The sequence below is a fragment of the Rutidosis leptorrhynchoides genome, chromosome 5 (genome assembly GCF_046630445.1).
Source record: "Rutidosis leptorrhynchoides isolate AG116_Rl617_1_P2 chromosome 5, CSIRO_AGI_Rlap_v1, whole genome shotgun sequence".
Lineage (NCBI taxonomy): Eukaryota > Viridiplantae > Streptophyta > Magnoliopsida > Asterales > Asteraceae > Rutidosis > Rutidosis leptorrhynchoides.
Window position 1 is genome coordinate 302,788,256 of NC_092337.1, and position 12,384 is coordinate 302,800,639.

At 39.2% G+C, this 12,384-nt stretch overlaps 1 protein-coding gene across 1 annotated transcript; it reads right to left on the reverse strand.

The window, feature by feature from the left end:
• Positions 1-695: 695 nt before the first annotated feature.
• LOC139849456 (uncharacterized) lies at positions 696-1,772 on the reverse strand. The gene has a single exon (XM_071839114.1). It carries the CDS (start codon positions 1,770-1,772, stop codon positions 696-698), a length of 1,077 nt encoding a protein of 358 aa, XP_071695215.1.
• Between the last annotated feature and the right edge of the window lie 10,612 nt (positions 1,773-12,384).

The window sequence follows — 12,384 nt, forward strand, 5'->3', positions numbered from 1 at the left end:
AACCCTCAACCTAAAGGTTGTAAGGGTAACCTCGATACCGCCAAGCCATTGACTCTTTGTATTGGCAAAAAAAGTATGATTAATACTCCCTCCGTCTCATTCCAATAGTCCACAGACAAAAAACACGTAGTTTTAGGAAATCCCACTAACTTCATTTCTCCACCAATGAAATATCTTCTCTCCAGATCCCCCAATGAAATATCTTCTTTCCTTTCTATTTATGGAAGTGGACTATCAGAATGGGACAGCCCAAAATGAAATATTGCCCTATTGGAATGAGACGGAGGTAGTATATGTTTTCTCATTTTATTATATCATAAATATGGATATATGATTGGATAATGTTTTTCATATCAATTTGAATTAAGTAATGATATTTATTTTTTGAATACTTTAAGTTACATATATACTTCATAAATAAGATCCACGGGTAAACCCGCAACCCGCAAATATCCGTGGGTACGGGCATGGATCTAAAAATAAATTCGTTAGCCAAAATCCGCGGGCTAATGGATCTTCAAAAAATTCGCGGGTGCGGGTAATGGATGTAATGAATCCGTGCCCACGACCTGCGGGTGTCATCCCTAATGTTAACAAAAGCCGATTCACGCAATATCTACATGAAACTTAATAGTTTTTCCAAAAGAATTGATAGTGTTACTTTGTCTCAATACTGCAATACAAAAACTAATCAACTAAGATGTATCAGAAAGTCGAATGGGCCCTAAATTGATGAAGTCCGTGTGATCAGCTGGCCAAAATCCCATTGCACTTGTATGACTGACACGTGGAAAAGGAGCTGCAATTCCATGTACAACAATACCTTCGTTAACAACCACATCTGTGTTGGTGATCTTCATGTTATTAATCCTCATCGGCGCCAATAAATCTCCAGCTCCGGCTACCGTAACCATTAACCTCTGACCGTCAACCCTCATCGGCAGCTCCGAATCTACCGGCAAATTGAGTAAATCCACTGCTATCAGTCTCCGATTAGGAACAATATGAAATCTCAAATTCGATACAAATGTGTTTCCGTCACCAAACAGATTAGCGTCATCGACTGCGAAAATCGTCAAGCTGTATAATTCAGATAACATATCTAGGTTTTCCTGAATCAATAGCGCGAGAACCGAGTAATCGTTGTTGCTTCGGAGACGATAAACGGCGTCGGTTAGCGATGCGCGCATGATATAATAAGGTCGTGAATAAAACGAGAGTGACGTCATCCGTTCGATTTGGCATGAAAACGGAGAGAGATGAGCGAGGTAGCCTTGGATGCCGTGAATGATGACGTGGCCGTCGTTGTAAACATCAGGTTGCGTGATTTGAACGCCGTTGATGAAGAGAGTGTGATGATTGTTGATCGTTGATTTTGATTTGGTGAGGGTGAGACAAAGGTGTGTTGAAGTAGCTAGGGTTTGAATTTTGGTACCGAAGGTTAATTTGGTGAGGAGATTGAAAGGATACAGACCGGAAACCGAATGTTCTAGGAGGAGGAGAGGAAGGGAACAGTAGGGACAAGATTGAAGAGAGACATCGGTTGGTGCGAAAATTGTGGTTGCGGTGGAGATGGTGATGTCATTGGCTGCTACAACAGAGATGCTGTGGAAACCAAGAGTGTTTGTAATGCCGCTGCAGTGGCGGTGGTGGTGATTGTGGTCGCGTAAATAAGTAGGGATCGAAAATGGCGGCGTTGTGATTATTGGTAAGAAGACGATGATGGAAGGAAGAAGGAAGGGAAGGAGGGTTTGGAGAAGAGTAGCAGCCATTGATGTGAAATTGAATCTTTGGAGGTTGTTGGTTTGTTTGGAGAAGAGTAGCAGCCATTGAGAAGAGTAGCAGCCTTATATTACCTCATTCACTTTATAGCCATAGCCGGTGATGTTTTGACTAATGCATATTGTTGCTATACTCATTGTAATCATTGTAACTGATATGTAATTATATTGATAGTTTCTATTATATTGCTAAAATTATGATGTTATTATTAGGTTAATTCTTTTGTTAAGAAAAAATTAAAAAGAAAAAGAAAAAAATCTAAGCATGGTGAGTGATGTCATTAATCTAAATAATTTTTAATTAAAATTAAATCTTATTATTATTAAACCTTATTAGTAATTATTTTAACTATTAAAATTAAATTATTTTAAATTATTTTATTTAATTATTTTGAATTAAGTACGATAAGGTATAAAAGTTAAGCAGAAGGAAATCAATTTTACATTTATATTTTGATTTACATTTTTAAAATAAAATGACAATCAATATTATCTCTTATGATGTATGATTGGATGTGGATTGTTAAATATGCATTTTAGGAGTCGGACTCTCTGGTTTCACGGGTCATTAAACTAAATAACTTTAGCATTACGTTCACTTAATACCTAAAATATATCATTAAACTGTTTTATTTAAACAAACCCGTGGTTCCACGGGTTATTTCACTAGTTATTAAACATTTTACATTGTGTTCCTACATACTGTTATATTTGGCATTGTTGTTCCTACAGTTTTCTGACAGTTCCTATTGATAGTTCACTTCTGTATTTAACTCCTGATAAAATCTGGGTGGTTGGGTGGGTTGCGTTTTGACCACTCAGATGAATACAAGCTGGGTGGGTTGCGTAATGGGTCAAAGTGAGTAATTTCTAATATATGATAGCAAAGGGGTTCGACCAACCTGTCTACACTTTCGGTAGCTCGACCTTTTTTATTCTTTATTACTATATGTTTTCGGGTAAATTGTCTTATCATTTGATTTCGCGATTCTGTTGCTATTTTATACCCATCGTTGGAAATTTCCACTGCTTTTATTTTTTATTTTTGTTAGAGGTAGTAGTGTGTTTGATCCGTTTACTTATAAATGGGTCTATATGGCATTTTTGTATCCGTAAGCCTGTAAAAGGTCATTTGGGTTAATGCACTAATTTTAGTTATGCATTGAAAGTATGTTACCCTCTAATCGGAGTAGTCAAATAACTAGATTCGTATTTTTATGAGTTTGTGTCGGCAGTAAAGCATCTCACCGTTTTGCCACCTGACTTTAATAATGGGCAGCTTTGAACAAATTCATTCTGACCCATTTGATCAGCAACTTCACAAATTGCATTGCATACAAAGACTATAATCCATACAATTTAACATACCAATTTTATTCAACATATAAAAACTTTAACAGTAGTCTTTCCTGAAATTCACATTTTGAATTGACGACTTTTGATAATAGTCACAAATTTTTATAAATTCATATAACAAATTGCATATACTCATATGAGCATATCATCAAAAAAACATATTTCAAATGCTTTCATATACAAAACTTTGTTTCGATCACTATAGTTACACCGAGAAACTAAAATGTTAAAATTTATCGATGTAGGCTAATACGCTTACAAGACTTGTCATTTTCATACTTAGGAGCCAGGCCCTGACCTAATACATCATACACCTCGATCGTTTGTACTCTTCGCTTTTTCATGTTTCTTTCTTTTTCATAGCCTTCCTGCAACTTTCGTCTTGTTGCGACCAATTTCTCTTCAAAACTTCTTCTGTCTATAGTCTTTGGCACAACCTGTTGAAAAGACACTTGACTGCTTGGTTGACTAGTTGACTTATTTGGACTTTGCAACTTACTTTCAACAGAAACAGAAACCATTTTTGGTTTCACAACTGATTGTTGTCTCTTAAAAAGAGGGATACTCTCTTTCTCCATTAATAAAATATTTCGACCATTCAATCGCTTTTTCGTCTTCGAATTCGCTGATTTTTCCTTCTTTATTTGAATGTTAAGTTTCGGTTTTTGCAGCTTTATCTTGGTTGCTTCAACTTTCTGTTGAATAACTGCTGCCTTCGAATGCATTTCTTTACTTTGTTGATCAGGAATCACCACCACACTCTTTTGTCTATTTGACTTTTCTGTATTTACATTCGATTCTTTTTTACAATACTCATCAACCAAACATCTCCAACCTTTCACAAGACTCCTTGAAATCTCAGAAACATTCTTTGACTCGTGTTTCTCAAGAGTCCTGACGGTTTTACCTATCCCTGTTTCTTCAAGCGTATTCAAAGTCAACTTCATATTTTCGAGCTTTACTAACGCGGATACAAATTCTTCATCGCGAGTACTAATTTCAAGTATCGATTTCAAACTCAAAACTTCAGCAACACCTTGACGTAAAACACAGTTAACGCTACAAGCCTCATTGCTTTTAACAATTTTTTCACAAGGAACAGGACCTTTAGCATCACACTCTGTTTTCGGATTATTATTTTTTAACTTATTGATTAACTTCCTTGGCACCTTTATAATGTTCCTTTTAATTAGATGATCATCACAACTACTGGTATCAAGAATGCGTTTGATTTTTTTGACGGAGACATGATTTGCGCTCTCATTCTGTAAGTGATTCCTCCGGCCGTCATCCATTACGGTTGTAGTTTTACCTTTTGATTCTTCCTAGAAAATCAAGAATTCGTCGGAAATTGATTGGGATAAAAGAACTTGGAGCGGAAGTAATTACGTTATTGTGAATGGGGTGATTTAAGAGATATCCGTGTTTATTTAAAGTTCAAGTAGTAAGAGCTAACCCTAATTAACTTTTACTAACGGTTTAATTTATCAGATATTTATAATTATAATTATAAATGTAAAACTCAACAAAATCAACAAGTTAGTATTAATTTATTAAATTCTATTTCTATTAATTTAATGTTATTTGTAAAATAGAAATAGAAATTAAATTTAACTGGTCATAGGCACCAAGTATTATTTCACGGTAATTGTTAACTCTTTAATTGTATATTAATATATAATTAATAATTAATTCTCAAGTTTTAACCTTTTATAATAACGAAAATTTAAATAAATAAGAAAAACGTTTTCAAAAAGAAAATGTCGCTAACAAAAAATACAAGAGAGAACTTTGATAAAATTCGTACATAGAAAGCGGCGAACATAAAAACTATCTATACCGAGCATCTTCTAAACAAAACTGAAACAAAAATCAAGAATTGATACATGAGAGAACAAACAAAACAATACGCAACACGCTCAACTAATTAACAAGACTCAATACTCAAAATCGAAAAAAAAACGCTTCGAATCACTAGACCTAGAAACGCCGAGCTCAAATGTCTTTAATAAATATTCCGAACTCTTTCATTTTAGCGCACTGAACCAAATTTTTCTTCCTATTTAGATGATTCTTTTATTTAAAAGGTACAATAGGAGTCTCACACAGATTAGTAAGAGTAACATTGTCCGGTTCACTCTCGTCGGCCATACTCGTCATCATTTCATCGAACGCCACAAATGCTTTCTCGAACATTTTTTTTCAAATCTACTTGATGATGAACCGCCGTTACTACTAACATGAGAACCCATTAAAAAAAATTTGAATTGCGTCCCCGTAATTCAAGTCTTCTTTGTGATCCTTAACTTTAAAAGAACCCGATGTAGAAGCATCATTCGCCGTCTTTCTCGACTTTGGATTAACTTCACTAAGTAGACCTCTTGAGACATTTCTATTCAAGACTTTCCATGACTTACAAAAGCCTTCGCACAAGGGGACCTTGCAATCACAATAGTTTCTTCTGTAGCGACCCCGACAAATCGTCAAGTGACGGCGTCATCTACGTATGGTCCCATTGCATGGTCATAAGCATTTATAACAAAGTTTGACCGAAAATATGTCGCATTCATTTCATAAAAGGATGTTTCAATGTTTACAAAAGTAATTCCCAAGACAAGTACATATCAAAAGTTATAGTTCATATGAAACACGTGCGAGATAGTTTAAAGTAGCCAAAAAGACGCTCCACGTATGCAAGTATACTCGACATCCAATGCAAGTATCAAAAGTATCAGCGGAAGCATGTATCACTTAAGTTCAAGGACCTGAGAAAAACATAGAAAATCTGTCAACGAAAACGTTGGTGAAATCATAGGTTTAGTAAGTAAGTAAATGAGTAAGTAAGTTGAACCACAAGTGTTGTCACGTTGAAATAATAATAAACCATTCTAAAAGTTGATATCACGAGCACCCAATTATCAAGGCTTAACTATCACGAAACCCCATTAATATAGTGTCAGAACATACACTTATCCCCGAAAATATATTTCATCCGATTAACGGTAGCGAACCGTCCGAATGAGGGTTTGTCAAACCCGTATGGCCACACAACATAAGTTCTCGCTTACACCCTGCAAGTGTAACTAATGATAATTGAATTGAGGCTTTTTGTTCTAACTCGTACGTAGAATGTTTGTTTTCGTACTTGTGTTCACTTTGTAAAATGAAACGTTTATGTTTTCTCATCCCAAATATAAGTATAAAAGTGTAAAAGTGGGACTATGATCTCACCTTTGATTGCAAGAGTAAATAAGTACTTCAACAAGTAATGTGCGCAAAGGACAACGCTAGCCTCGACCTAAACAAATAGGTTGTATCAATAACGATAGTCACGAAGGGTCAAAGTTGCTCAATTAGTCCTATGGCTCAACACGACTCGATTATGAAGCATGTGAAGCAAATAGTCAAGTTTCATGCAAGACACATGTATAGAAACAAGTTAGAAAGATTGCATAATCAATTGGTTAAGTTTGACAAAAAGTCAAACTTTGGTCGGTCAAAGTCAACGAAAAAGTCAACATGTTCGGGTCGGGTCCCGAACAAATTTTCTATGCTAATTATTCATATATAAGCATGTTAGAACAAATTGCATGTGAATTGGAGGTCTAGAACGGGCCAAACATTTTTCACATTTGGGACAAGGAGGTCAGAACCTGGCCCCCTTATATGTCGCGCCGCGACAGGAAGGGGCCGCGCCGCGGCAAAGGCCGGGTGCTGGTGCCTGGCCAGTCCCAAATGTTCAAGTCTCAATCCAAAACCTTTTTGTGCATAAAACACACACCGCTAACACTTAGGACTCGCACCTTATATCGTTGGAAAGCTCTTTTGACGTAGAATGCAACTAAACACAATTCATCAATCAAAAACCTCATTTGTAACAACCGAGTTTTCAAACCAAGTGATCATTCAATGCACACATTAATGCTTCAAACTCACCAATGCACATTTAATGATTCGGGCATTCAATGCATACATATGACATGCCATTTTGTAGGTAATTGAGCATACAATACAACTAACAACTTACTAACAACAAATCATGGCAATCAATGCATCAAATAATCATTTCAAGTTCATTAAACCCTAGCTCAATTCCACCAAAAATCACTAAACAAGTTCTTAGAGTTTTCTCATGCAACCTATACATCAAAATGAAGCTAGTAACACTAGGAACACATTTAATACATGCATTTATAACATTTAACAACATTTAATCATCTAAAACTCAAGATTAAACACACCCATTTTGCTAGTTCATGCAAGTTACTTCCAAACAACAAATCAAGCAATTCAAACACATAATCTTGTTAGACTAGAGCCATAGACACTAATTAACAACCTTGTAACTCAAAAATCTCAAGAACACAAAAATTAGTGATTTTAGAAAGTTACCCAAATGCAATGAGATTGGTATGGAATCGAAGAGGAGATCACGAGGAGTTCAAATATGTAATTTGTTTGGCTCGAAGCTTGATCGATTTATTATGGATGATGATTTGCTTTATGGAGAATTTAGAGAAAATATGTAAGTAGTGAAAGAAAAGAAGAAAGAAATGAAAAGGAAGAAGATAAGGAGGTTGACTTAGTCAAAGCTAGTCACCTCTTTGTCTTGTTGGCGAAACTAGTCCCTCAAGTTATAATCGGGTGCGTTAAATTACCTAAAAAAAGATAATTTGAAACGCGTGTTAACGGGAGATGTTATAAACATATAACGGAGTTTAAAATAGTTAAACGGAAAAAGGCGGGATGTTACATTACCTACTCCTTAAAAGAAATTTCGTCCCGAAATTAAGCATGCGTAGTAATCGTTGTCTCTTCCTCTGAATCCGACGGTTCCGGAATCGGAAATAGATGAGGGTATTTCTTTCGCATTTGATCTTCCATTTCCCAAGTAAACTCGGGTCCTCTTTTGGCGTTCCATCGGACCTTAACAATCGGGATCCGGCTCTGTTTTAATTCCTTCTCGACGTAGTCCACAACTTCAACCGGTTCCTCCACAAAATGAAGTTTGTCATTAATAGTAAGATCCTCGAGAGGGACGGCGATATCGGGCTCGGTAAGACATTTCTTCAAGTTAGATACATGAAAAGTAGGATGGACGGAGCTTAGTTGAGGCGGGAGATCTAAACGATACGCGACGGTTCCAACACGCTCTAAGATCTCGAAAGGACCAACATACCGCGGATTTAGTTTCCCACGTTTCCCAAAACGGATGACACCTTTCCAAGGTGCGACTTTTAACATGACGTGGTCACCGACTTGAAATTCGAGGTCTTTGCGTCTTTTGTCGGTATAGCATTTTTGACGACTCCGGGCCGTCCGAAGCCTATCTCGGATTTGAAGGATCTTCTCGGTGGTTTCATGAATGAGTTTGGGCCCGGAAATTTGCACGTCACCCACTTCGGCCCAACAAAGAGGAGAGCGACATTTTCGGCCATATAGTGCTTCAAAAGGTGCGGCCTTAATACTCGCGTGATAACTATTGTTATAAGAGAACTCGGCGAGAGGTAAGTGCTTGTCCCAAGCTTTTCCAAAATCAACAACACAAGCTCGTAGCATATCTTCCAAGGTTTGTATTGTACGTTCACTTTGCCCATCGGTTTGAGGATGATATGCGGTGCTCATGTCCAAACGCGTTCCCAACGCTTCTTGTAAAGTACGCCAAAATCTAGAAACGAAACGACCATCTCGGTCAGAGATAATCGATAAAGGTACACCGTGTCGGGCTACAATCTCCTTAATGTAAAGTCGTGCAAGTTTCTCCATTTTGTCGGTCTCTTTCATGGCGAGAAAGTGCGCGGATTTGGTGAGGCGATCGACAATGACCCAAATAGTATCATAACCGCCCGACGTTTTTGGTAGCTTGGTGATAAAATCCATCGTGATCCTTTCCCACTTCCATTGTAGGATCTCGGGTTGTTGAAGTAACCCGGACGGTCTTTGGTGTTCGGCTTTGACTTTTGCGCAAGTCAAACATTTGGCAACGTATCTAGCAACTTCCTTTTTGATGTTCGGCCACCAATATTGTTCTTTAAGGTCATGGTACATCTTATTGGCGCCGGGATGAATCGAGTATCGTGATTTGTGGGCTTCGTCTAAGATGAGGTTTCGTAAATCGCCATATCTAGGCACCCAAATTCTTCCGGCGTAATATCGAAGTCCGTTCTCCTTAACTTCGAATCGGGAGACGAGGATGTTTAAAAGTTCACGTCCGATGCGGTTGTCCTTAAGAGCCTCCTCTTGAGCTGCACGAATTTGGCTATTAAGGTTGGAGTGGATGGTGATGTTTAGTGCTCGGACGCGAAGAGGTACCGTTCTTTCCTTTCGACTTAAGGCATCGGCCACTACATTTGCCTTTCCGGGGTGGTAACGAAGCTCACAATTGTAATCGTTCAAGGTTTCAATCCACCGTCGTTGTCTCATGTTTAGTTGCTTTTGATCGAAGATAGGTTGGAGACTTTTGTGATCGGTAAAGATAGTACTCTTGGTGCCAAGAAGATGATGTCTCCATAACTTAAGTGCAAAGATGACGGCTTCGAGTTCAAGATCATGTGTCGTGTAGTTTCGTTCGTGAACCTTGAGTTGTTGAGAGGCATAAGCAATGACTTTCTTTCGTTGCATTAATACGCACCCATAACCGTTCTTCGAGGCATCACAATATACAACAAAATCATCGTTGCCTTCGGGAAGCGACAAGATAGGAGCGGTGGTTAGCTTAGTTTTCAAGATTTGGAAAGCGGTTTCTTGTTCGGATGACCAAATGAACTTTCGTTCCTTGTGAGTTAACGCGGTTAGAGGGCGAGCGATTAAGGAGAAATCCTTGATGAATTTACGATAGTATCCGGCGAGACCTAAGAATTTACGAATTTGAGTAGGAGTAGTAGGAGTCTCCCATTTACTAATGGCTTCGATTTTTGCGGGATCGACTTTAATGCCTTGATCACTTACAACGTGACCGAGGAATTGAACTTCCTTCAACCAAAATTCACACTTGGAGAACTTGGCATAGAGTTGTTCTTTTCTCAAGAGTTCAAGCACGAGTCGGATATGTTCTTTGTGTTCCTCTTCGCTTTTAGAATAGACCAAAATATCGTCGATGAACACGATAACAAATTTGTCGAGGTAAGGTTTGCACACGCGGTTCATGAGATCCATAAACACCGCCGGTGCATTAGTGAGACCGAAAGGCATGACAAGGAATTCATAACTACCATAACGAGTCCGGAAGGCGGTTTTGGAGACATCTTCCCCCTTAACCCTTAGTTGATGATAACCCGAACGGAGATCGATTTTTGAATATACACGAGAACCTTGTAGTTGATCAAAGAGGTCATCAATGCGCGGAAGAGGATATCGGTTTTTAATTGTCAATTTGTTTAGTTCACGATAATCAATGCACATTCGTAGGGATCCGTCTTTCTTCTTAACGAACAAAATCGGAGCGCCCCATGGTGAATGGCTAGGTTGAATGAAACCACGGTCAAGTAACTCTTGGATTTGACTTTGCAATTCGTGCATTTCGGATGGAGCGAGTCTATATGGTGCACGCGCTACGGGTGCGGCTCCCGGTATAAGATCGATTTGAAATTCAACCGGTCGATGAGGTGGAAGACCCGGAAATTCGTCGGGAAATACATCGGAAAAGTCACTAACAATTGGCACATCATCGATGCGCTTTTCGTCGGCCTCGACTTTCTTAACGTGAGCAAGAATCGCAAAACAACCCTTGCGAAGTAGCTTTCGAACTTTAAGGCACGAAACGAGATTGAGTCCGGTGCAATTCTTGTCGCCATAGACAATCAATGGTTCACCATTCTCGATAGGAATTCGGATTGCGTGAAGATCGCAAAGAATGTGAGATTTATTTTTGACCATCCAATTCATACCGATTATTACATCAAAACTCCCTAGTTCCATGGGTATCAAGTCAATTTCAAATTCATTACCCAAAATATTTAAAGTACACCCCCGGTAATATGTGTCGACACTTAAGAGTTTTCCATCGGCCACCTCGATGGAGTAAGTAGTATCTAAAGGGTGTGGTGGAGCGGAAAGAGTAGGAGCCAAAGTCTTAGACACAAAACATTTATCGGCACCCGAATCAAATAAGCAAGTAACATAAGTGTTGTTGAGAAGAAACGTACCCGTGACTAGTTCATTGTCATCTCGGGCTTCCTCGGTGTTGATGTTAAAGGCTCGGCCTCGGTGGTTGGGGTTGGCTTTCTTTTTCGGGCATTCGTTCTTATAATGGCCCGTTTGGCCACATTCATAACAAGTGACCGTCCTTGGAGGATTGGGCCCCTTTCGAGCGACGGGGGCGGCACTTCTACAATCATTGGCCACATGACCATTCTTTTGGCACCGGTGACAAAATAAATTGCCACATTCCCCGTAATGATGTTTGTGACATTTGTTGCAAAAGGGTTTATTTCCACCATAACTTTTCTTGCCGTCATTGTTGAAAGGCTTTTTGGTGAAGGTGTTGTTGTTGTAATTGGTTGATGGAGTGGCTTCCCATTTCCTTTTGTTGCCACCCGACTTGTCCTCGGCCTTAGGAGCCGGCACTACAATTTCGTCAACCGTCTCAATTAATTGGCGGGCCATGTTCATAGCGGCTTGATGAGTAGTGGGTTTGGATGACATCACCCCTTGTTTGATGCTTTTTGGAAGACCGCACATGTAGAGCTCAATCCTTTGAGATTCGGGGCTAACGAGATTGGGACACATCAAAGATAGTTCGGCGAAGCGTAGATTGTAAGCCATGAGGTCGTTTCCGACCGCCTTCAAAGCTCTTAACTCTTGCTCAAGCTTGCGGGTTTCTTAGCACGGAAAATATTCAACAATCATCTTTTCCTTCAAATCGGCCCACGAAAGGGCATGAGCTTCATCGGTACCCACCGATTGAACATAGGTGTTCCACCACGTGAGGGCGACGCCGGAGAAAGTGTGAGTGGAGTATTTGACCTTGTCTTGATCCCGACAACCGCTTATGCTAAAGACGGCCTCGGTTTGTTCAAACCAACGAGTAAGCACAACCGGTCCCCCGGTTCCATCATAAGTGTGAGGTTTGCACCCCGTGAAAGCTTTGTAGGAGCACCCTTCGCTAGAGTTACCGGCTCCTTGGTTGTTATTGTTGTGGTTGTTGTTATTGTTGTTGTTGGACGAGTGACCGGCCATGGCCGCATCCACGGCGGTGGCTATCATGCGTTGCAAGGCTTGTTCGGGAGTTTCACGACGTGGCGCACGA

Coding starts and splice junctions, on each gene's coding strand:
- LOC139849456 (XM_071839114.1), bottom strand. CDS start 1,772: ATGGCTGCTACTCTTCTCCAAACCCTCCTTCCCTTCCTTCTTCCTTCC.